The sequence below is a fragment of the Bos mutus genome, chromosome 6, assembly GCF_027580195.1.
Source record: "Bos mutus isolate GX-2022 chromosome 6, NWIPB_WYAK_1.1, whole genome shotgun sequence".
Lineage (NCBI taxonomy): Eukaryota > Metazoa > Chordata > Mammalia > Artiodactyla > Bovidae > Bos > Bos mutus.
In genome coordinates this window covers 115,667,269-115,692,809 of record NC_091622.1, presented here as the reverse complement: position 1 = coordinate 115,692,809, position 25,541 = coordinate 115,667,269, and the positions used below count along the sequence as shown (strand labels likewise).

The window sequence follows — 25,541 nt, the reverse complement described above, 5'->3', positions numbered from 1 at the left end:
AGGACCCCACGTGGGACCCAAGTGTGTGAGCCTGATTGTTGAAGAGTTTTAAAGAGTACAGAATATCATACGTCAAGTTAACTGTGTCTTTCTCTTTTGTTTTTCTCCTGTTTCCAAGATTGTTGAAGGTGAGTGGTCTCCCTCCTTCCTTGGGTTTGGGCGAGGGCAGCGCTGCAGGCCCGCCTGCTCTGTGGGCAGGAACACCCCCTGAGGCAGCTCTGCCTGCTGCGGGGACTCACCCCTGGCCTGCTTGCAGCAGGGTTGGGGGCTCCTCCTGGGAAGACGGCTGGGAAGGCAGCTGGTCCCGAAAGGGATGGGGCTGAGAGGCCCTTCCCTGAACGAGGACTCGCACCTTAGAGAGGAGGCGGCCGAGGAGGAACGGCCGGCGGCTGCGCCAGGACCACGCGGATAGCTGTGTGGTGAGCAGTGATGAGGAGGAGCTGGCCCGGGACAAGGACGTGTACGTGACCACCCACTCCCCCAGGAGCGCAGCCACAGGCTTCAGGTACCAGGGGCCTTGCTGGGGGCAGGCCGTCTGCCAGGAAGTCTCTGCACACATGGGCGCTTGTCCCCGGAATGAGGATCCCTTCTTCCTCCAATTTCCAGTGAAGAGGTTGGGCGGAGGCAGGGTGTTACAAATACTGGCCCCTCAGCAAATGCTTCAACCCCTGGGCTCAGGAAGGGCTTACTGAAGCATCTGGGTAGCGGGCGGATCCCAGGCTGGGCTCCGCTGTTCCCCCTGTGACTGACCAGGTGCACCAGGCACCGCCAGGTCGTGTGTGAGCAGCTGGGGGTGAGGAAGGGGCTGCTCGGCCAGCCCCTGCCCCAGACACGGAGACTGCAAGGGGGACTCCCATTGTCTGCACTCTTGCCCTCTCTGCCCCCTTTCTCTGAGGACCCCTGCACCATGGGACTGCCAGCCTCCCAAGTGCCTGGGCTGTGGCAGGGCCGCAGGAGGCTGTTGTGAGGAAGGGGCATGGGCGGCTTAGATGGAGCCACGTAGCATTAGGAGCTGACCGTCCAGCTTGCTTTCCTGACGTGAGCTCTGTGCTTCTAGGCCCTCGGGCACCGTCAGCTGCCCCATCTGCATGGACGGGTACTCGGAGGTAAGCAGGCTCGGCTGCGTCTCCCCTGGTCCTGGTCTCTGGCTGCTCCAGGCAGGGAGTGAGATGAGCACTTCCGTGGGTGGGCTCTGACACCTGTCTCGCAGGCATGCCGGGGCCGGCACGTGGCTTGGCGCACGTCTGTGAGGGGAGGGTGTGCTGTCTCTCTGGGCCGCACAGTCGTGAACTCTGGCTCCTTCGTTCCCTGCACTGCCCTGTGCAAGAGCCAGTCCTGCGCGTCCCGCCCGGCCTCAGAGGAACTGCTAGTGCTTTCCGTGGCCCTGGGCCCTCTGGCTCTGCCCCACTGAGTGCCTGGGGTTCCTTGAGCCCCAGGGCTTCAACTTGGGCTCTCGCTGCCCGAGATTGGCTCCTGCCTGTTCCTCAGCTTCAGAGACACCGCCCATACGCCTGAGCCTCAGAGGAGCATCCTCAGTATTCCAGACCCCCTCCCTGCTTCCCTGCTGCAGCCCCCGGCCCTTCCCTGCTCATTCGTCATCTTAGGAACAGGCGGGAGTGGACGCTGGGGCTCCGGCTGCTCCGGTACAAGATGTGACATGAAGGCTGTTTGTTTTCCAGATTGTGCAGAACGGGCGTCTCATTGTTTCTACAGAATGTGGCCACATCTTCTGTAGCCAGTGCCTCCGTGATTCCCTGAAGAATGCTAACACTTGCCCAACTTGCAGGAAAAAGATGAGCCACAAACGCTACCACCCCATTTACATATGAAGTGCTGAGTGTCGCTCGGGAGAGACGAGGGCCGCACAGAGCCTGGCTGGGCTCTCTGTGCAGCCTTACGCGGCTCATCTGCCTCCAGTGTCTTGAGCTCAGAAAGACTATTTCAGAACCAACGTCCACTATGTACACTGCTCTCTTGTTTCCAACCCCATCTTAGACCCTCTTGTTGCCTCTAGTTGGACGCCGTGGAGCTGGAGCCAGGCCCCTCCCAGCTGGTCGACGTCTCCTGGGTAGTCTGGTTCCAGGGTAGGAGAGAGGGAGTCAGGCACATTGGAGATAAGAGTCATGGTTCTAGCCTCTTTCAGAAGCTGCACGTTTGCCAAGAAGTTTTCCCTGTTTGGAGAGTTTGCCCCACCTTCCTCCTGGCGGTGTCCTGGAGCACCAGCCCTGGTCAGAGAGCACGCAGGTCCGCCCAGCTCTCCTGGGCACGCTACCTCGTCCCAGGCGTCTGCCCACCGCAGTGACAAGCCACACAGGGTCCATCCAGTCTGAGGATCCCAGATGCAAGCGTGGCCCCGGAAAGACCAACCACTGGACTTGTTTTCCATCTCCTGTGATTCAGAGGCCACCCATGATTCCGCCTACATCGATGTCAGAGGTTCCTGCAGATCACCAAGGCCTCGGCAGGGCAATCCCTAGTTTTCTAAGAACGAAATGTGCAATAAAGCCCGTTCTTTGCCTCCTTTTCAGCAGCCCAGGAGATGTAGCGCTCTCAGTGTCCCTGGGAGGCCTCGTGCCGCCTGCGGAGCCGTGCCTGTGTCGCCCCATCCTGCTCACCACCTGTTCTCAGGAACTGGACCCGCGCCTGAGCTCACTGGCGCAGCAGTCACGGTGGGGCAGGCACATGGTCGGGTGTCCTCTTCTCTGATAAAATCATCCTGTGTTTACCATAGGCCCTCTGGTCCTCAGTTCCCACTGCCTAACGTCTACTCAAGCATAGACCCGGGCGGCGGTGGCAGTAATTGTGGCCTTATCAGCTGCCCACGTCCATCCTGTTGCCCAAGTCACAGCCACCTGTGATTCAAAGCTCGGCTCTCCAGATTCAAGCTGGGTACCATCACCCCTGCAACTGACATTTATTTCAGAAGCTGCTCTTCTGGTCTTCAGGCCTTGATCCTTTGGGCTTCGATTGCTCCTTAGATTTTGGTGGCGAAGTACTGTGGCCCCTCCTCCCCAGGGGCCCAGATAACACCCTTCTGCTCAACTCCAGGTGTGAGAGCCTCTAGTCCTCAAGGAGGTGGCATGGTGGCCCAGGGGTGGCTCCCGGGAGAGACCTGCAGAGCCTGCCTCCTCCACCTCCACACCCTCCTTCCTCAGAGGGCTTCAAGCCAAACCCACAGCCTTCCGTGTGAAACAGCTTCAAGGTGGAAGGGGGCCTCCTCTGGCGTTGCTAGCAATAACTGACCTTCAGTTTTTCCTTCTGGAGGAGCAGGGACTCAGCACAGAATTCACTTTAAACAGGGCCGAAGGAGTGTCCCTTCTCTGTGAAAGGAAAATTCATGCTTCATTCTGACTTGATAACTGTTTGGCTCACTTCCAGTTGGTTTGATAAAAGTACTATTTTCTCCTTACAGTCGAGGAAGGCAGGACATCAGTTCTCGTCACCGTGACGGGCACTGTCTGCCCTTTGAGTAGACACAGGTGTCCCCATGAAGTTCCTTCTGGGCTTCATGGAACACTCTTTTTTTTTTTTTTTTTTTTTAATGTTCTAACAATACCCAGACTTCAGGAGCCAGGACAACCATACAGCCAAAATCTCTTATGCTTTATGCTTAAGGACAGATGGTTGATCATAAAAGTTGTGTTCCTTCATATTAAACGGGGGGAAAATGTTTAGTTTCTCCTATTCAGAAATTGCAAAATAGGAAAAGAGATGGAAAAACCCCTTTCCCTCCCTCAGTGTACATAGTTCAGATCTTTCTTTGTTCCATTTATAAACTTTATCCATGTTCGTCAGTCTGTTTTTGACTTCTCTGCTAGTGTTACAGGTGAAAATAAATCATTAACTTGAACCAGGTACTTTTTTCGTGTGTTCATTTACTCATCGGGATCCATTTCACCTCTCACCCTGCACCCTTGACCAAGGTACTTGATTCCTGTCTGCCTCCAGCTTTGTGTATCTTGGGGCACACGTGTGGGAAGGTGGCTTGGTCATGTACCAACTTAGAAGCCAGCAGGTAAGAGGGTTACTCTTGGGCGGGGCTGCGAGTCCAGGCCCTGGAAATCCCTAATCAAGCAGAATTTTAACTTCAGCCCCTAAGAAGTGAGGTTGACTGCGGGCTGTCTGGTCCGTCTTGCCAGGGCCAGCTCAGCTCTGAGCAGTGTGGACTTGGTGCACCACCCACCACACACGGCTTGTCCTCCATGTGGGAAAGGGGCCCAGGAGGGCATGGCGTGCCTGTTAGTGCTTTGGGAAAGATGAAGCGGATGGGCCTGAGGTCTCCAGAGAGGAAGTGATGGCAGAGCCGACCTTTTCCTGTGCCTTTTCTCCATTCCTGTCTGGTGGTCCCGAGATGGAGCAGGCTCACGTGCTGGAGGCCTGGGGCTCAGGGGCACATGACTGGTGAACTTCAGAGGCCTGCCTTTCACAGGAGACCACCAGAGAAAAACTCAGTTGCATAGTCTAGGTAGGGTGAAAAGGAACAGCTCCTGAGTGCAGAGCTCAGGCCCAGTGCCCTCCTGAGGTACGGGCCTCCCGAGACCTGGGGCTGTGACTGACCCTACACATCCTGGGTGGCCACGGCAACCCAGCAGTGGTCCTGAAGCCAGGATCCAGGAGGCCTCTGTCCTCGTCAGGCCCCAGACGGAGATGAGCGTCCCGTGAGAGGGTTAACAGCAGCGGGGCCCGCAAAGCTGGCTACTGAAGGGGCTTGTTTCTAGGTTTCTTACTTTTGAAACTTAAGTTGTGTTTTAACTACATTTTTCTGTTGTTAGCACATAGTGGTTTTTGTATATTGTGTAAGCATCCTTGCCAAAGCTTTATTCTGTTAAGACTCTGGGTACTATTGAATCCTCTACATTCACAGCCGTATCATCTTCGGTTTGGTTCAGTTCAGTTCAGTCACTCAGTCGTGTCCGACTCTTTGCTACCCCATGAATCACAGCATGCCAGGCCTCCCTGTCCATCACCAACTGCCGGAGTTCACTGAGACTCAACGTCCATCGAGTCAGAGATGCCATCCAGCCATCTCCTCCTCTGTCGTCCCCTTCTCCTCCTGCCCCCAATCCCTCCCAGCAATGAGTCAGCTCTTCGCGTCAGGTGGCCAAAGTATTGGAGTTTCAGCTTCAGCATCAGTTCCTCCAAAGAACACCCAGGACTGATCTTTAGAATGGACTGGTTGGATCTCCTTGCAGTCCAAGGGACTTCAGGAGTCTTCAACACCACAGTTCAAAAGCATCAATTCTTCGGCGCTCAGCTTTCTTCACAGTCCAACTTGACTTGTTCTAATTCTTGGAACATTCTTTTTCTTGCTGGACTTGTAAGATAATTAGCAGGAAAAGGAAGATTCCTTTTCTAACCATGAGGTAAAGAGTTTGTCTTTCTGTTTTATTTTGTCCACAATGGACGTATGTCCTTACTGATTCTTTCTCTCTGCTGGGGTATACGACTTTTCCCCCTTGAGATCAGTTAATACTGTGTTTCACATTGATTTTTCTTTTAGTGTATACCAGCTTTGTGTTTCTTTGGTAAATCCACTTTGTTCATGATTTATTGACTTACATGTTTCTTTGTTTTGCCACTATTTGGTTTTGTTCAGTTGCTCAGTCCTGTCTGACTCCTTGCGACCCCACGGACTGCAGCACGCCAGGCCTCCCTGTCCATCACCAACTCCGGGAGCTTGCTCAAACTCATGTCCATTGAGTCAGTGATGCCATCCAACCACCTCATCCTTTGTCCCCTTTTCCTCCTGCCTTCAACCTTTGTCAGCATCAGGGTCTTTTCCAATGAGTCAGTTCTTTGCATCAAGTGGCCAGAGTATTGGAGCTTCAGCTTCAGCATCAGTCCTTCTAATGAATATTCAGGACTGATTTCCTTTAGAATGGACCAGTATAATCTTGCAGTCCAAGGGACTCTCAAGAGTCTTCTCCAACACCACGGTTCAAAAGCATCAATTCTTCGATGCTCAGCCTTCTTTATGGTTCAATTCTCTCATCCCACATCCATACATGACTACTGGAAAAACCATAGCCTTGACCAAATGGACCTCTGTTTGCAAAGTGATGTCTCTGCTTTTTAATAAGCTATCTAGGTTGGTCATAGCTTTTCTTCGAAGGAGCAAGCGTCTTTTAATTTCATGGCTGCAGTCACCATCTGTAGTGATTTTGGAGCCCAAGAAAATAAAGTCTCACTGTTTCCATTGTTTCCCCATCTATTTGCCATGAAGTGATGGGACTGGATTCCGTGATCTTTGTTTTCTGAATGTTGAGCTTTAAGCCAACTTTTTCACTCCTCTTTCACTTTCATCAAAAGGCTCTTTAGTCCTTCTTCACTTTCTGCCATGAGGGTGGTGTCACCTGCATATCTGAAGTTTTTGATATTTGTCCCAGCAATCTTGATTCCAGCTTGTGCTTCATCCAGCCTGGCATTTTGCATGATGTATTCTGCGTATAAGTTAAATAAGCAGGGTGACAATATACAGTCTTGCCATACTCCTTTCCCAATTTGGAAGCAGTCTGTTGTTCCATGTCCAGTTCTAACTTGCTTTTTGACTTGCATACAGATTCCGCAGGAGGCAGGTAAGGTGGTCTGGTATTCCTATCTCTTTGAGAATTTTCCACAACTTGTTGTGATCCACTTAGTCAAAAGGCTTTAGTGTAGTCAGTGAAGCAGAAAGAAAGTGTAGCTGCTCAGTTGTGTCTGACTCTTTGCAACCCTATGGACTATGGCCTGCCAGGCTCCATCCATGGGATTTTCCAGGCAAGAATACTGCAGTGGGTTGCCATTTCCTTCTCCAGGGGATCTTCTGGACCTAGGAATCAAATTCAGGTCTTCTGCATTGCAGGCAGACTCTACTGGCTTCCCTGGTGGCTCAGCTGGTAAAGAATCTGCCTGCAGTTTGTGAGACCTGGGTTTGATCCCTGGGTTGGGAAGATCCCCTGGAGAAGGGCATGGCAACCTCCAGTATTCCGGCCTGGAGAATCCCATGGACTGTGTGGTCCGTGGGGTCACAAAGAGTCAGACACGACTGAGTGACTTTCACGTCACTTCAGAAGCAGAAGTAGATGTTTTTCTGGGAATTCTCTTGCTTTTTCTATGATACAAATGTTTGGTTTAGGGTTTTTAAAAATACATGTCACAAGTTACATTGACCTATCAAAGATTTAAAAATGCAGATTTCTTTTCTTTCTACATGTGCTGTTTCTTAACTGTGGCATGCGGGCTCTCGTTCCCTAACCAGCTATTAAGCCTGCATTGGGAGCATGGAGTCTTAACCACTGGACCACGAGTGAAGACGCGATTTTTTTTTTTAATGTTTCAGAATTATTCATATTTAAAATCAGTTACAGGTTTCTACGAGTTGTGTATTTCATCTTTTTGTAAGATTTTGGTATAAAGTTCAAAGTATTCTCTTGTAAGCTAATCAGTGTATGCAGCACCTTTTTATCATTAATACTAATTTATGCTTTCCGTTTATTTTTATTACGTTTTCTTAGAGAGTTGTCAGTTTCACATTTGTGTTAATTCCAGTACCCACAGTTTTTGTGGATCTAACCTGAGGCCTTTTATTCCTGCTGGCTCTCATAGTGACATCCTTCTCTATGTTTTGTGAGCTTTTTTCTCCCTTAGATTGAACCCATTTAACTTGGTGTCCTGTCAGAAAATACTTTGAGTTCTGGATTGAAGGTGGATTCTTCCAGAAAGTATTAATCCTGCTTTTTTTTTTTTGTTTTTAACCCCTTTCTTTTTATTTTTGTATTGAAGGATAATTGCTTTACAGAATTTTGTTGTTTTCTGTCAAACCTCAACATGAATCAGCCATAGGTGTGTGTGTGTATGTATGTGTGTGTATATATATATTTATATCCCCTTCCCTTTGAACCTCCCTCCCTGTTTTTAAGCCTTGCTTTTCTGAAATGTTTAAGGTTGTTAAACTCAAGGCTGCTGTGTTTCTTTGCCTTTTAAACTGTGAAATACGGACTTCCTAGGTGGCACTAGTGGTAAAAAAAAAACCAGCCTGCCAATGCAGAACTCATAAGAGACGCGGGTTTGATTGCTGGGTCTGGAAGATCCCCTGGAGAAAGCCATGGCAACGCACTCCAGTATTCTTTCCTGGAGAATCCGCGGACAGTGGACTGGCAGGCTACAGTCCGTGGGGTTGCACAGAGTTGGACGCGACTGAAACAACTTAGCATGCACTGTGAGATAGAGAGCGCAGAGAGCATGCCTTGGGCTTTCCTGGTAGTCCAGTGGTTAAGAATCCGCCTGCCAATGGAGGCACCCAGGTTCAGCCACTGGCTGGGGAAGATTCCACACGCTGGGGAGCAGCAAAGCCCGTGGGCCTCAACTCTGAGCCTGCTCTCCACGAGAGAAGCCACTGCAATGAGGAGCCCGCACTGCAGCCAGAGGCAGCTGTTGGCCACAACTAGAGAAAGTCCACACGCAGCAACGAAGACGCAGTGCAGCCAAATTAAATTTTAAAAGTTTCAAAAGCATATTTCATGGAATTACTTCAAAAGTACAGTTTAGTGAATTACCATAAAGCAAATGTTCATGAAACAACCAACTTCAACAAGAAACTATTAATCAACACCTTAAGAAGCCCCTTCCTGTCCTCTCTCCCAGTCAGTTCTTGTAATGTGGAGTTTCAAGCCAGCCTTTTCACTTTTTCACCCTCATCAAGAGACTCTTCAGTTCCTCTTTGCTTTCTGCCGTTAGAGTGGTATCATAGGCATATCTGAGGTTGTTGATATTTCTCCCAGCGATCTTGATTTCAGATTGTGATTCATCCAGTCTGGCATTTTGCATGATGTACTCTGCGTATGTTGTAAATAAACAGAGTGACAATATGCAGCCTTGACATACTCCTTTCCCAATTTTGAACCAGTTCTTTGTTCCACGTTTGGTTCTAACTGTTGCTTTTTTATCTGCTCAGAGGGATATTCATAGCTATAAATTTCTACATTGCAAGATCAATCATCTAATTGGATGCCTTAAGGAACTAGAAGAAGAACAAGCTAAACGTAAAGCTAGCAGATGGAAAGCAATAGAAGAGAATGAAGCAGAGATAGGACATTGAGACTAGAAAACAATAGAGGAAAGAACAGACACTAAAAGTTGGGCAAGGCCCTGCCCACCGGAGCAAGAGCCAGTTTTTCCCACAGCCAGTCCCTCCCATCAGGAAGCCTCTAAAAGCCTCTTAGCCTCATCTGTCAGAGGGCAGACAGAAGAAGAAAGAAGAAGCACAATCCCACAGTGACTAAAACAAAAACCATTTTACAGAACATTAATCAAGATGAAAAGAAAGTTATGTCCCAGATGAAGGCACAAGATAAAATCCCAGGAAAACAACTAAATGAGGTGGAGACAGGCAATGTTCTGGAAAACGAATTCAGAATAATGATAGTGAAGACGATCCAGGATCTTGGGAAAACTGGAGAAGATGCAAGAAATGTTTACCAAAGACCTAGAAGAGCTGAAGAACAAACAACCAGAGATGAATAATACACTGGAAGGAATCAATAGAATAACTGAGGTAAAAGAACTGATAAATGACCTGGAGGACAGAATGGTGGAAATCACAGCCACAGAACAGAGTATAGAAAAAAGAACGAAAAGAAAATGAAGACAGCCTGAGAGACCTCTGAGGCAACAGTGAACACACCAACATGTGCATCACAGGGGTCCCAGGAGGAGAAGAAAGAGATCCGGAGAAGTTATCTGAAGAGATAATTGCTGAAAACTTCCCAAACACGGGAAAGGAAATAATAACCAAGTCCAGGAAGCACAGAGTCCCAGGCAAGATAAACCCAAGGAGGAACACACCAACACATAGTAATCAAAAGTGATGAAAGGGAAGAACCTAAAGCCAAGAATACTCTACCAGCAAGACTCCTTCCAATTTGATGGAGAAATCAAAAGCTTTCCAGAGAAGCAAAAGGTAAGAGAATTCAGCACCACCAAACTAACTTTACAACAAATGGCTAAAGGAACTTTTCTAGGCAGGAAGCACGTGAGAAGGAAAAGACCTACAGAAAATAACCCCCAAACAATTGAGAAAACGGTAATAGGATCATACATATTGATAATTACCTTAAATGCAAGTGGATTAAAGGCACCAACCAAAAGACAGACTGGCCATGTGGATGAAAGCATGTGCGTGTATGCACTTCCACTTCCCACACCACTCTGCCTGACCCCCCAAATTGTGTGCAGCTATTTTATATTGTTAGGTTAATCTTGTTCCCATTATGGCTTGCGGTTGTAATTATCTTTTATTTTTTGTCTGGCTATTGATTGTGAAAACTGATAAACATCTTTACATCTTTTACTCTTGTGATTATGTAACTATTACTCAATACCATTGTATCACGATTGATCAACAGAAAATAACAGAATTCTGTATCACCGAAACTACCATTTAATAGGAAAACTTGTAACCACTTTTTAAAATCCCGATGGGTATCAGAATTGTCTTGCAGTTTTAGGAAAATACAAATGCTCAAGTATTGCTTTTTTCTCCAGAGCTCCAGATGTTTCTAATGAGCTGCTGCTGCTGCTGCATCTCTTTAATCATGTCTGACTCTGTGCGACCCCATAGACAGCAGCCCACCAGGCTTCCCGTCCCTGGGATTCTCCAGGCAAGAACACTGGAGCAGTCATGTTTAAAGCAACTGGACTATATGATGATCTTTGACCTAGTTTCACTTTTTCATAGTCAGTGCTCCCATTTCATTTAGTTTATGTTTTCTAATTTCTCCATCTCTTTTTTTTGATGTTTTTTCTCAAGTCTTTATCAAGTGTAGTAGAAAAGCTTTTGTATACATCTATAAAAATAGTATGTATAATATATATGTTTTAGAAAACTTACCATTTTTTGCCTAACTAAAAAATTTATGACATTTTGATTCCACTTGTTTGACTTAGTATAAATAGAATCCTAGATTTCTAGTTAAGAAAAATAGATATGCAACAAAACTTTTACTATATTATACAGGGAACTATAGTCAATTATCTTGTAATAACCTGTAATATATTTTCTATTATCTGAAAAATAATGTGTGTATATGTACAAGTGAATCACCTTTCTGTGCACCTGAAGCATTAAGTCAACTATACTTCAATAAAATATATGTTAGGCAAAAATAATAATAAAAGTGAAAAAACCTCCAGCTAGGTTGATGCAAAAGTAATTGCAGTTTTGCATCGTTGGACTTTGCTGTTTGATATTGGAATACATTCTTAAATGTGGTTATGTCATACATCATTTTAATGCACGTTTGTCGCTTTATGTTTTTTTGCTAATGACATCACTTTTTATTTTATATTTATCTTAGACTAGGAAATGATATTAGACAAAAAGCAAATTCGAGTGATTTTCTTATTCAAGTTCAAAGCAGCGGAGACAATTTGTGACATCAACAGTGCACTTGGCCTTGGGACTGCTAACAAACCTGCAGCGCAGCGGTGTTTCAGGTTTTGCAAAGAAGAGCCTTAAAGACATGGCACGTGGTTGTCGGCCATCAGAAGTTGACAATGAACTATCGAGAGGATTATGGAAGCTGATCCTCTTACAACTACATGAGAAGTTGCCAAAGAACTCAACACCAACCACTGTATGGTGATTGGGCATTTGAAGCAAATTGGAAGGTGAAAAAGCTTGGTAAGTGGGTGCCTCATGAGGTACCGAAAATAAAAATCATCGTTTTGAAGTGTTGTCTTCTCTTATTCTGCACAATAACAATGAACCATTTCTTGATTGGATTGTGACGTGAGATGAAAAGAAGTGGAGTGTATATGACAACCGCCGATGACCAGCTCAGTGGTTTGACCGAGAAGCAGCTCCAAAGCACGCTCTCTGAAGCCAAACTTGCACCCAAAAAAGGTGATCAGTATTTGGTGGTCTGCTGCCCGACTGATCCACTACAGCTTTCTGAATCCTGGCAAAACCATTACATCTGAGAGGTACAGATGTAATGTACCTCAGCAAGTAATGCAATCTCGGCAAATCTATGAGATGCACCGAAACTGCAACACCTTAGCCAGCAGTGATCAACAGAACGGGCCCAGTTCTCCTCCACAACAGTGCCCGACTGCACGTCACACCACCACTGCTTCAGACATTGAACGAAGTGGGCTATGAGGTTCCGTCTCATCCGCCGTATTCACCTGATCTTTGGCCCACGTACTACCACCACTTCCAGCGCCTTGGCAACTTCCTGCGCTGAAAACGCTTTCACAGCCAGCAGGAGGCAGAAGGTGCTTTCCGAGAGTTCTCTGAATCCCAAAGCGTGGGCTTTTATGCTACAGGGATAAACACACTGATTTCTTGTTGGCAAAAATATGTGGATTGTAACGGTGCGTATTTATGATGATTTAAAATTCATGGTCTGAAACCATAGTTACTTTTTCACCAACCTATAGATTGACTTAAGAGCAAGAGAGAAGACTCAAACTGCTTAAAACAATGAAAGAGAGGATACTACTGAACTTTACAGTAATACAGAGGATTATAAGACTATGAACACCTTCATGCCAACAAATTGGATAATGTTGATGAGATGGGCAAACTCCTAGGAACACAAAGTGACATGTAGAGTTTCCTAAATAATACACAATACGTACAATTACAGTATGAATTTAGCAAAGTTGTGGGATACAAATTCACAAATCAATTGTATTTCTATACCCTATCAGTTAATAATCTGAAAGGGAAATCAAGTTTCCCAAAGCACCAAAAAAGAATAAAACACTTAATAAATTTAACCAAGTAGGTATACAATTTGTACACTGAGACTTTACTATAAACACCACAGAACATTGCTGAAAGAAACATTTAAATAAAGAGACATTGCATGCTGGTGGGTTGCAAGACAGTATTGTTACGTTGGCAGTACTGCCCAAAAATAGAATACAGAATCGGTGCGATCCTTACCAAACCCAATGGCAGTCTTTATAGAAATCTATGGGATTTTAAAGGACTGAGGACAGATAAAATAATCTTGAAATAGAAGAATTTGGAAGACTCACTTCCCAATTTGAAAACATTATAAAAGTACACGAATCAAAACCATGTGGTGCTGGCTTTGGGACAGACATAGAGACCAACGGAGTGAGGCTGAGCCCAGAAAGAAATCCGCATTTCAATGGCCAAGTGATTTTCATAAGGGCTTCAAGATCATGCAATGGAGGAGAAAGGTCTCTCTGATAAATGGTGCTTGGAAAGTTGTATATTCTCATGCATAAGAACTGGAGTAGGAAATGGCCACTCACTCCAGTGTTCTTGCCTGGAAAGTTCCATGAACAGAGGAGCCTGGTGGGCTACAGTCCATGGGATTGCAAAGAGTTGGACATGACTGAAGGACTGAACATGTGCAAACAATGAAATTGGGTCTTTAAACCATAAGTAAAAATTAATTTAAAAATGGATCAAATACCTAGATTGAAGAACTAAAACTATAAAAACTCTTAGAAAACATAAATGCAAATATTCATGAGTTTGGATTTGGCAAAGCTTTCTCATATATAACATCAAAAAGAAGCAACTAAAGGAAAAATAAATTAGACTTCATTAAAATTTAAAACTTTTGTGCATCAAAGGATACTATTAGGAGATTGAAAAGACAACCCACAGAACAAGAGGAAATATTGGGAATCCATCTATCTGATTGGGGTCAAATAATCAGAATATATAAAGTGTTCCTACAACTCAATAAGAACAAAAAAATCAGCCTAATTCAAAAATTGGTAAAGGACTAAAACAGATATTTCTCCAAAGAAGACATACAAATAACCAATAAGCCCATGAGCTCAACATCATTAGTCATGAGTAAAATGTTCATCAAAACTACAGATACCACTTCACACCCATTACAGGGCTATTTTCAAAAACACAGAAAACAAGTGTGGTGAGGATATGCAGAATTGCAACCCTCGTGCATAGCTGCTAGAAATACAAAGTTATAAAGCTGATCAAGAAAACAGTTTCCTGGGTCCTGAAAAAGTTACATGTAGAATTACTGTATGATACAAAATTTTCACTTCTAGATTAATACCCAAAAGAATGGAAAACAGACTAAGGTATTTGTATATCAGTGTTCACAGCAACATTATTCACAGCCAAAAGGTAAAAAGAACCCAAATGTCCATCCACATGTGAATGGAGAAAGTGTGGTATATCCACGCAATGGAATAGTATTCAGCTTGAAGAAAGAATGAAATTCGGATGCAGGCTTTCAACATGGACTAATGATAACATCATGCTAAATGAAATAAGCTACACGTAAAACTACTATGATTCCACTTACATGATGTACTTAGAATAGACAAATTCATAGATACAGAAAGTAGAGTAGAGGTTAACATGGCCTTGGGATATTCACTGGGTACAGTTTATGTTTGAGATGGTGAAACATTCTGGAAAAGGATAATGGTGATGGCTGTACAGCATTGTTCAGTTCAGTCACTCAGTCATCTCTGACTATTTGTGACCCCAGGAACCGCAGCCCGCCAGGCCTCCCTGTCCATCACCAACTCCCAGAGTCCACCCAAACCCATGTCCATTGAGTCGGTGATGCCATCCAACCATCTCATCCTCTGTCGTACCCTTCTCCTCCTGCCCTCAATCTTTCCCAGCATCAGGGTATTTTCCAATTAGTCAGCTCTTATTAGGTGGCCAAAGTATTGGAGTCTCAGCTTCAACATTAGTCCTACCCAGGACTGATCTCCTTTAGGACGGACTGGTTGGATCTCCTTGCAGTCCAAAGGACTCTCAAGAGTCTTCACCAACACCACAGTTCAAAAGCATCAATTCTTCGGTGCCCAGAAGGCAATGGCACCCCACTCCAGTACTCTTGCCTGGAAAATCCCATGGATGGAGGAGCCTCGTAGGCTGCAGTCCATGGGGTCACTGAGGGTCGGACACGACTGAGCGACTTCACTTTCACTTTTCACTTTCATGCATTGGAGAAGGAAATGGCAACCCACTCCACTGTTCTTGCCTGGAGAATCCCAGGGACGGGGGAGCCTGCTGGGCTGCCGTCTATGGGGTCGCACAGAGTCGGACACGACTGAAGCGACTCAGCAGCAGCAGCAGCAGCTTTCTTCACAGTCCAACTCTCATGTCCATACATGACCACTGGAAAAACAATAGCCTTGACTAGATGGACCTTTGTTGGCAAAGTAATGTCTCTGCTTTTCAATATGCTGTCTAGGTTGGTCATAACTTTCCTTCCAAGGAGTAAGCGTCTTTTAATTTCATGGCTGCAGTCACCATCTGCGGTGATTTTGGAGCCCAGAAAAATAAAGTCTGACACTGTTTCCACTGTTTCCCCATCTATTTGCCATGAAGTGATGGGACCAGATGCCATGATCTTCGTTTTCTGAATGTTGAGTTTTAAGCCAACTTTTTCACTCTCCTCTTTCACTTTCATCAAGAGGCTTCTTAGTTCTTCACTTTCTGCCATAACGGTGGTGTCGTCCGCATATCTGAGGTTATTGATATTTCTCTCAGCAATCTTGATTCTAGCTTCTGCTTCGTCCAGCCCAGCGTTTCTCATGATGTACTCTGCATATAAGTTAAATAAGCCAGGTGACAATATACAGCCTTTACGTACTCCTTTTCCTACTTGGAACCAGTCTGTTGTTCCATGTCCAGTTCTAACTGTTGCTTCCTGACCTGCATACAGGTTTCTCAAGAGGGAGGTCAGGTGGTCTTGTATTCCCATTTCTTCCAGAATTTTCCATAGTTTGTTGTGATCCACACAGTCAAAGGCTTTGGCATAGTCAATAAAGCAGAAGTAGATGTTTTTCTGGAACTCTCTTGCTTTTTCGATGATCCAGCAGATGGCAATTTGATCTCTTGTTCCTCTGCCTTTTCTAAAACCAGCTTGAATATCTGGAAGTTCACGGTGCACGTATTGCTGAAGCCTGACTTGGAGAATTTTAAGCATCACTTTACTAGCGTGTGAGATGAGTGCAATTGTGCAGTAGTTTGAGCATTCTTTGGCATTGCCTTTCTTTGGAATGAAAACTGACCTTTTCCAGTCCTGTGGCCACTGCTGAGTTTTCCAAATTTGCTGGCATATTGAGTGCAGCACTTTCACAGCATCATCTTTCAGGATTTGAAATAGCTGGACTGGAATTCCATCACCTCCACTAGCTTTGTTTGTAGTGATGCTTCCTAAGGCCCAATGGACTTCACATTCTAGGATTTCTGGCTCTAGGTGAGTGATCACACCATCATGTGTACAGCATTGTAAATGTAGGTAATGCCACAGAGTCACACACTTGAAAAGGGTTCAATTCAATCGCTCAGTCATGTCCAACTCTTTGCGACCCATGGACTGCAGCACCCCAGGCTTCCCTGTCCATCACCAACTCCCAGAACTTGCTCAAAGTCATGTCCATCAAGTTGGTGATGCCAACCAACCATCTCATCTTCTGTTGTCCTCTTCTCATCCTGCCTTCAATCTTTCGCAGCATTGGGGTCTTTTCCAATGAGTCAGTTCTTTTCATCAGGTGGCCAAAGGATTGGAGTTTCAGCTTCAACATCAGCCTTCCAGTGAATATTCAGAACTGATTTCCTTTATGATAGACTGGTTGGATCTCCTTGCAGTCCAAGACTCTCAAGAGTCTTCAGCTCTACAGTTCAAAAGCATCAATTCTTCAGCACTTAGCTTTCTTTATGGTCCAACTCTCACATCCATACACGACTATTGGAAAAACCATAGCTTTGACTGGACCGAACCTTTGTTGGCAAAGTAATGTCTCTGCTTTTTAATATGCTGTCTAGGTTGGTCATTGATTTTCTTCCAAGGAGCAAACGTCTTTTAATTCCATGGCTGCAGTCACCATCTGCAGTGATTTTGGAGCCCAGAAAAATAAAGTCAGTCACTGTTTCCACTGTTTCCCCATCTATTTGCCATGAAGTGATGGGACCAGATGCCATGATCTTAGTTTTCTGAATGTTGAGTTTTAAGCCAACTTTTTCACTCTCCTCTTTCACTTTCATCAAGAGGCTCTTTAGCTCTTCTTTGCTTTCTGCCGTAAGTGTGATGTCATCTGTGTTTCTAAGGTTACTGGTATTTCTCCCAGCAATCTTGATTCCAGCTTGTGCTTCATCCAGCCCGCATTTCACATGATGGGCTCTGCATGTAAGTTAAATTAAGCAGGGTGACAGTATGCAGCCTTGACATACTCCTTTCCCCATTTGGAACAAATCTGTTGTTCCAAGTCCAGTTCTAACTGTTGCTTCTTGACCTGCATACAGATTTCTCAGAAGGCAGGTAAGGTGGTCTGGTATTACTTTCTCTTTAAGAATTTTCCAGAGTTTGCTGTGATTCACACAGTCAAAGCCTTTGGCGTAGTCAATAAAGCAGATGGTTTTTTGAACTCTCTTGCTTTTTTGATGATCCAATGGATGATGGCAATTTTATTTCTGGTTCTTCTGCCTTTTTAAATCCAGCTTGAACATCTGGAAGTTCATGGTTCACGATGGAGGAGAGATACTTCACAGCCTCAGGCCATAAGTGAGAAATAGACCTACTGGTATTTTAGGATTTGTTACTATGTCTGCTTACCTGAAAAATATAGTTTGAATGTCCACAATTTAAAAAAAAATTTTTATTGGGGGTATAGCTGACTAGGGGTGACAGAGATGAGATGGTTGGATGGTGTCACCAGTTCAAGGGACATGAGTTTGAGCAAACTCTGGGAGAGAGTAAAGGACAGGGAAGCCTGGCATGCTAGAGTCCATGGGATCTTAGAAAGTTGGACGTGACAGCGACTGAACAACAACACAGCCAATTAATAAACAATGATAGTTTCAGGTGAGCAGCAGAAGAGTCTGAGCCATCCATGCATCTATTTTCTCCCAAACTCCCCCTCATTCAGGCTGGCAGATAACATTGAGCAAAATGTCATGTGCTGTACAGTAGATCCTTGTTGGCTGTCTGCTTTAATTAGAACAGTGTGTACATGTCCATCCCAAACTCCCTAAGTATAGCTCACCCCATCCTCCCCCACCCCTGTAACTATGGGCTTGTTCTCTTGAAGCCAGGTGTCTGTGTTTTGTGAGTAAGCTCACTGGGATGTCATACGATACCTCTCCTTCTCTGTCCGACTTACTTCACTCAGTACGACGCTCTTGAGGTCCATCCGTGTTGCTGCGAATGGCATCATTTCACTGTTTTTGATGGCTGAGTAATATCCCATCGTATTCGTGTAGCACATCTTCTGTAGTCTTTCCCCTGTAGATGGACATTTAGGTTGCTTCCATGCCTTGGCTATTGTGAACAGTGCTGCAGTGAACATTGGGTTCACGCGTCGATTCGGGCCGTGTTTCTCTCTGGATATATGCCCAGTAGTGGGATTGCAGGGTCATATGGTAGCTCTATTTTTAGTTTTTTAAGGAACGTCCACACTGTTCTCCATAGTGGCTGCCCCGATGTACATTCCCCCCAACAGTGTATGTAGGAGGGTTCCCTCTTCTCCACACCCTGTCCAGCACTTATTGTCAGTGGATTTTTGATGATGCCGTTCTGGCTGGTGTGCGGTGACATCACGTTGTGGTTTTGATTTGTGTTTCCCTGATAATTAGCGATGTTGAACATCTTTCCATGTGCTTATTGGCCATCTGTAAGTCTGCTTTGGAGAAATGTCTAATTAGGTCTTCTCTTCATTTTTTGAGTGGGTTGTTTTGATGCTGTTAATCGTCATGAGCTGTTTGTAAATTTTGGAGACTATCCCTATTGGTCACATCATTTGGAAATATCGTCTCCCAATATGTATGTCCACAATTGTTTTTTGTCTCCATACATGATTGACAGTTTGGCTGGCTATACAATTCTACTTAAATGTGATTTTTTTTTCAGAATTTTGAAGGCCCTGCATCAGTTTAGCATTGAATGTTACTAATTAAGAGGTTTAGTGAGGTTCTTTTTTCCTATCTTTTTTTAGATGAAGTTGATTTTCCTTCTCAATGTTTTTAAGTTCTTTTTTTTTTAAATCTCTGGTTTACTACAGTTAACCATCTTCCTTGGTGGGCTCTTTCAATGTGAACCTTCACGTTGGTGGTGTACTGAGGAGCATAGCTGTCTTCCAGTCTGTATGTTCAAGTCTTCATTTCTGGTAAATTACTATTATTTTTTAAAAGTACTTGTTCGGGCGCACCTGTCTGTTGCAGCAAGTGGGATCTTTAGTTGTGGCATGCAGGATCTAGTTCCCTGACCAGGGATCAAAACTGGGCCCCTACCTTGGGAATGCAGAGTCTGAGTCACTGGCCCACCAGAGAAGTCCCACACTCTTTCTTTGAAAAGCTATTCCCTCCATTGTCCCCCCTCAAGTTGTTTTCACTCTGGCTGTGTTTATTTGGGTCTTCACTGCAGGTGTGAGGGCTTTCGCTATTTGCAGTGCAGACTCTACCGAGCAGGCGAGCTCAGGAACTGCAGCCGGGGGGTGGGCTGGGGCTCAGCTGCCCTGCAGCGTGCAGGATCCAGTTCCCCGACCAAGAATTGAACCATGTTCCCTGAATTGGAAAGTGGGTCCTTAACCACCGGACCGCAAGAGAAGTCCTCCCCCAGAATTCTTAGGAGAACGTTGCTAAGACTCCTGAAGTGAGATTTCAGGTCGTTTCTAACTTTCTGTGTCTTTTTGTTCTACTTCCTGTATAATTTCCTTCTAATTTCCTTTTTGTTCTACTTCCTAAATAATTTCCTTACCTTTATCTTGTAGCCCTTCTATTGAATTTCTTTTACAATTTTGGCTATAATTTAAATTTTCAAGACTCTTTTCTTAAACACCTCTGAGGCTATTAGCAGTTTGTTTCTTTTTTTAATTTTATTTTTAAACTTCACATAATTGTATTAGTTTTGCCAAATATCAAAATGAATCCGCCACAGGTATACATGTGTTCCCCATCCTGAACCCTCCTCCCTCCTCCCTCCCCATACCATCCCTCTGGGTCGTCCCAGTGCACTAGTCCCAAGCATCCAGTATCGTGCATCGAACCTGGACTGGCATCTCGTTACATACATGATATTTTACATGTTTCAATGCCATTCTCCCAAATCTTCCCACCCTCTCCGTCTCCCATAGAGTCCATAAGACTATTCTATACATCAGTGTCTCTTTTGCTGTCTCGTACACTGGGTTATTGTTACCATCTTTCTAAATTCCATATATATGTGTTATTATACTGTATTGGTGTTTTTCCTTCTAGCTTACTTCACTCTGTATAATAGGCTCCAGTTTCATCCACCTCATTAGAAGTTTTTGAAAACATTTTTTGATTCCCTCCATTATAACAGTTTCTTTGCCTGCCTACCCTGCCCACACATTTTTTCACATTCACACTTGAGCCATGTCTTAAATGACTGGTGATCCTTCACTGTTCCTTCATGTTTACAAGCAATGTGATTAAAAGCTGATTAGAAGCTCCATGTGGGCAGAGCTTATGACTGGTGGCTTCAATTCTGGGTGATCCTCAAGAACTCCCTGATTCTTTGGGATCGCCAAACGTTAACATGCCCATGGCTGCTCTTACAATTGTGTAGCTTCTGCAGAGCGTTTCCTGTGCTCTGCCTAGGGTGGGAGCTCACTGCGACTAGTTCTACTTGGGGCAAGGAAATGGCTTGAGCAGGGGTGCTCAGCTTCTCTTTCTGCAGACTTAACAAAGCCACAAATTAGAAAAGGCTTTCGAGGTAATGATTCATTATTGTGTAATGCTCCCGAATTATGAATTGTGAGAATGAACTCATCTAACTTTTCTTACAAAATCGTCTTGTGCTATTAGTACATACTCATATCTTCATTAATAGTACACATGAAAATAATAAAACTTGACTTTTACAAAAATATCCAACATATGCCATCTTTTCCTGCAAGTGGTTCTAAGAGATTTCCAAATCAGGAGGGTGCGTTGAGTGGCCATGTCCATGCCTGAAGCCTCTCCACGGTCACTGTCCATGTGTCCCTGTGACCACTTGTGCTCCTGCCAGACCAAGCTGCTTCTACTTTTAAGAGTATACAAAGACCCTCCTGACCCTATGTCCTGAATTCTCCCTTGTGACGGTTATTTCAGGTCAGCATGAGTGGGTCCTAGGATGCCCAGATATTTGGTTAAACATAATTCTGGAGGTGTCTGTTGAGAGTGTTTGGGGATGAGATTAACACCTGCATTGGTCGACTGAGTAAAGCAGATTGTCCTCCTCAATGTGGGTGGGCCTCATCCATTCTGAAAATCAGCCCTGGGATTTCTTTGGAAGGAATGATGCTAAAGCTGAAACTCCAGTACTTTGGCCACCTCATGCGAAGAGTTGACTCATTGGAAAAGACTCTGATGCTGGGAGGGATTAGGGGCAGGAGGAGAAGGGGACTACAGAGGATGAGATGGCTGGATGGCATCACTGACTCGATGGACGTCTCAGTGAACTCTGGGAGTTGGTGATGGACAGGGAGGCCTGGCGTGCTGCAATTCATGGGGTCACAAAGAGTCGGACACGACTGAGCGACTGATCTGATCTGATAGAAGAAAAAGACAGCCCCTGTTGCCTGAGCGCCTCTGAGCTGGATCATTTGTTTTTTTCCTACCTTTTGGATCACACTGAAACATCAGCTCTTCCTGGGTCTCACACCTGGTTGGCTTTCAGACTAGAATACCTCCATTGGCCCTCCTGGCCCTCAGGCTTTTGGACTTGGACTGTACCATTGGCTCTCCAGTTTGCTGACTGAAGGTCTCAGGACTTGTCAGCCTCCATCATTTTATGAGCCAATTCCTTACAATAAATCTATCTGTTTTGTATTGGTTCTGTTTCTCTGGAAAACACTCACTAACCCATCTCTCAAGGGGTGAAAACTTATTCTTAAGGGAAGAAAGAAATCTTAGATATTACAATGGTTTGTGGCCCTCCCAAAGTTCAATTCTACCACACAAAATTTTGTTCCTTAGTATTATCTCCTTAATATCTTAATTTTTCCTTAGGAGTAGATAATGGAAAATGAAAGCTGAGAACCACTTCTTTATGCCTTTTGTTTGTAAATTCTATTTGCCAGGAGGACCCTCTCCATCTGCTGGGTGCCCTTCAGGGGTGTCCCAGCCTCTAATCTTGCTCCCCTGACATCCATTCTCAATATAATAGCCAGAGTTTTCTCAAAAACATGCATCCAACATGACAGTCCTTGCTCACAACCCTCCATGACTCTCAGTTCCATTTAGAATAAAACCTGACCTTGATTTTGTTAGGTCCCAGGGGATGCTGGGCTTTCCCCTGCTTGAGTCTTGACAGCTGAAAGACCTTTGCTCTGACAGTTACTAGCTCTGGTCCAGCTCTCCTCCTCAGAGAGGCTTCTGTCCCCAAGCACCAGAGAACTCTTGATCGTATCACCCTGTGCTCTGCTGTACCTGAGCCACATCTGAGCTGGAACCTGGGCCTTGCCTCTATCTGGGTGACTTTGGGCAAACCCCGCACCATCTGTGAACTTTTGTTTCTCATCCACAGTAGCAGGCTAATGGTGCCTATCCGGAGAATGGTTGTACTGATTGCATGAGAGCATGCAGCAGCAGAGTGGCTGGTGCGAAACTGCTTGACAAATGGCATTATGTCACTCATTCATCCAACAAATACTAGATTGACGTGTGTCCAGTCCTTGCCTGGCAGGAGCTAAGGTTCAGAGATGCAGGAGGCAGACATTCCTATACCCGTCCTAGGCTTCTCTGGGGATACTGGTGAACACCAAGAGTCCCAGTCCAGTGCGACGTGCTCTGAGCAAAAGCACAGGGTCTGTGGGAGTGGGGAGCCTGACCCAGGCTTGTGGGGAGAGTGAGTGGGGAGCCTGACCCAGGCTTGTGGGGAGAGTGAAAGTCGCTCGATCGTGTCCAACTCTTTGCGACCCCATATACAGTCCATGGGAATTCTCCAGGCCAGAGTACTGGAGTGGGCAGCCTTTCCCTTCTCCAGCAGATCTTCCTGACCCAGGAATTGAGCCGGGGTCTCCTGCATTGCTGGCGGATTCTTTGCCAACTGAGCTATCAGGGAAGCTGTGGGGAGGGGGGCAGCCCCAAACATTGCCCATCCAGTGGAGTGCTAAGACAAACATCCCCAGCCTGTCCAACTCTACCTTCAGCAGCAAGACCATTCAAGACCCACCAGGAGGAGTGAGGGGTCTTATTCTGCCTACATAATTGATCATATTAGCTCATTCTGGTTGTGGCACTAATCGGTCAGAGGATTAAAAGGCCGCGGGTGCAGCTGGGGTAAGAGGGAAGGTGAGGCGGTGGGTCCTGACAGCAGAGATGAAGGTTGTGGGGCCCAGGAAGAAATGCAAATGAAGGCCCTTGTACCATACACTCTAGCGCCAAGGTCCTCTGCATCTCGGCCCTGTAACCAGCCATGGAGCCAAGTAAGGTAAAACCCGTCTCTTGTGTCTCGGTGTTTGTGAAGGGTGGAGCCCTCCTGAACACGGGGCCCGACGAGGGATCTCTGTGGTACGGGGCTGAGGGCAGACTTGTACCTGGGGCTTCCCGATGACGGGCAAGCGGCCCAGGTAGGAGGGTCCCGGCGGAGTGGCCCCACTGCAGGGCCGGGGAGGGCCTGACGGGGTTCGTGGCCTGTTCGGCGGGTGCATCCGAGGTCGTGAGGAGCGGCTGGACCTCCCTGCGACAGCGCAGGGTCGCAAGGTACCGGGTCCCCGGGCGGTGGCTGCAAAGGGGCAGCAGGAAGACGACGAGGTGGGAAGGGCGCCTCCAGCCCAGCGATTCTAAGCGAGCGGCCAGGTCTGAAGGCTCGCGGCGGCCCCATCGCCCGGGGCGGGAGGCCCCTGACCAGCCGGCAGCCAGACCCAGCGCTCTCCGTCCGGAAACGCGCGCCCAGCCCCCGAGACGGGTCCTTCGAGTCCCACTGAGTCACCTGGACTCAGGCGAGGGCCCCGGCCCAAGGTCACAGGGCCAACGGTGGAGGAAGCGGATTCGAATCGGGCCAAGGTCACAGAGCCGTTCCCGGCGGGTCAGAACGCGGGCTCGCCTACCCGACGCCATCCCGGGGGCCGAACCCGGCTGCGGACCCGCGGCGGGGGCGTGGGCGCGGGGGCGTCTGGGAGCCTGTCAAAGAGGCGGAACTCTCCTCACCGCTGGCTCGTAGTTCGCTCACCCGGCCCCGCGCTGGGCCGGGACCCTCCGCTCGACTACAAGTCCCAGAAGGCCGCGCGGCGCGGGCGGGGAGGGGGCCGCGCGGCTCGGGCCCGGGGTGACGTCACCTCCGCATCTCGCTCCCCTTGCCGCAGCCCCTCGCGGCGTCCCGGCGCTTGAGCGCGCGCGGCCTGACGGGAATCGTAGTCCTCACACCGGGCGGCCCGAGCGGCGGGTGCGGGAGCGCGGACTCCAGCTCCCGGCGTGCCCCACGTGCCGGAGGCGTGTTAACGGCGGGCAGGGAGGGCGCGGCCGGAGGGGGAGCGGAGCTCGAGAGGGCGGAGTGAGGCGGGGGGGGGGCGGTGAGGGGGAGGAGGGCGCCCACACCCCTCCCCCTCCCCGCCGCTCCTTCCCCCTCCCCCGACGTAAACTGGGATCCCTTTCCCCTTGTGTCCGCCATATTGGACTCTAACTCTGGTCAGCGGCGGCGCCGGGCCCGGTGGACTCGCCGTCGCTCCCGCCCAGCCGCCGCCCCGCAGCTGCCGCCCGCCCGCCCGCCCGGAGGCGACCCCGCGCAGCGCCCTGCCCCCCCGCCCCCCGCCCGCGGCCGGCCAGAGCGTGTCCCGCCGCCGCCTCAGCCTCCCCGCCTTCCCCGCCCTCCGCCGCCGCCCGCGGCCCCGCGCCCACTCCGCGCCCTCCCCGCCTGCCCGCCCGCCATGAGCCCGGCCGACGCCAAGCGCGGGGCCAAGCGCCGGAAGAACAAGCGGGGCGGCGGCGGCGGCGGCGGCTCGGGCGGGGGCAACGGCGGCGCGGGCGGCGGCAAGGCCGGCCCGGCGGCGGCGCTGCGCGGCTCCCAGGCCGCGGGCCTGGCGGCCCCGGGCGGCGCGGCGGCGGCGGCGGCGGCCAACGGGCCCCTCGGCGCGGGCGCGGGCGCGGGCGGCGCCGCCCCGGAGGCTACTTTGAGGTAAGCGGCGGGGGGGCGGGGGCGGTAACGGTGCGGGGCCGGGGCCGGGCGGCTCGCGCGCTGACAGCCTCCCGCGGGGCCGGCGCGGGGGACCGCGGCCCCGGGCTGTGGGAGGCGCCCGGGGCCCGGCCGCCGCCAGGTGCCGCATCTCCCGGGAGCGCGCGGCGCCCACCTGCGCGGCGCTGTCACGGCCCGGGCCGGGGCCGCCTCGGCCCGCGGCGGGCCCGTCCTTGAGGTTTACTCGGGTGCGATTCCGGAGCCGCTGGGCGTCAGGTGGACGCGAGCGAGGCTCGCCGCGCGTGCCCACCTCCTTCCTCCGCGCCCGGCGCACGGTCATCGCCGAGCGCCGCCTCCAAGATTTCTTGTGCTCCTCCGAAACGGTCATTTGAAAAAAGAGACTGGCAGTCCTCGCAAGTGGCGGCCCTGGCGCTTCACCCCCTGCTCTTTGGAAGTGTTTAT

At 48.1% G+C, this 25,541-nt stretch overlaps 2 protein-coding genes across 3 annotated transcripts in view; both read left to right on the top strand.

The window, feature by feature from the left end:
* Window positions 1–3,855, top strand: part of RNF4 (ring finger protein 4) — a 34,291-nt gene extending 30,436 nt beyond the window's left edge. Inside the window, exons 5-8 of the mRNA XM_070372832.1 lie at window positions 119–128; window positions 358–505; window positions 1,058–1,106; window positions 1,680–3,855. Coding sequence (XP_070228933.1) covers window positions 119–128; window positions 358–505; window positions 1,058–1,106; window positions 1,680–1,829 — 357 coding nt within the window. The 3' untranslated portion in view covers window positions 1,830–3,855. The remainder of the gene's footprint in view (window positions 1–118; window positions 129–357; window positions 506–1,057; window positions 1,107–1,679) is intronic.
* A 20,797-nt stretch (window positions 3,856–24,652) lies between these two features.
* Window positions 24,653–25,541, top strand: part of FAM193A (family with sequence similarity 193 member A) — a 146,591-nt gene continuing 145,702 nt past the window's right edge. For both annotated transcript variants that reach the window (XM_070372824.1, XM_070372823.1), the window contains exon 1: window positions 24,653–25,082. The gene's annotated coding sequence lies outside the window, so the exon portion shown is untranslated. The remainder of the gene's footprint in view (window positions 25,083–25,541) is intronic.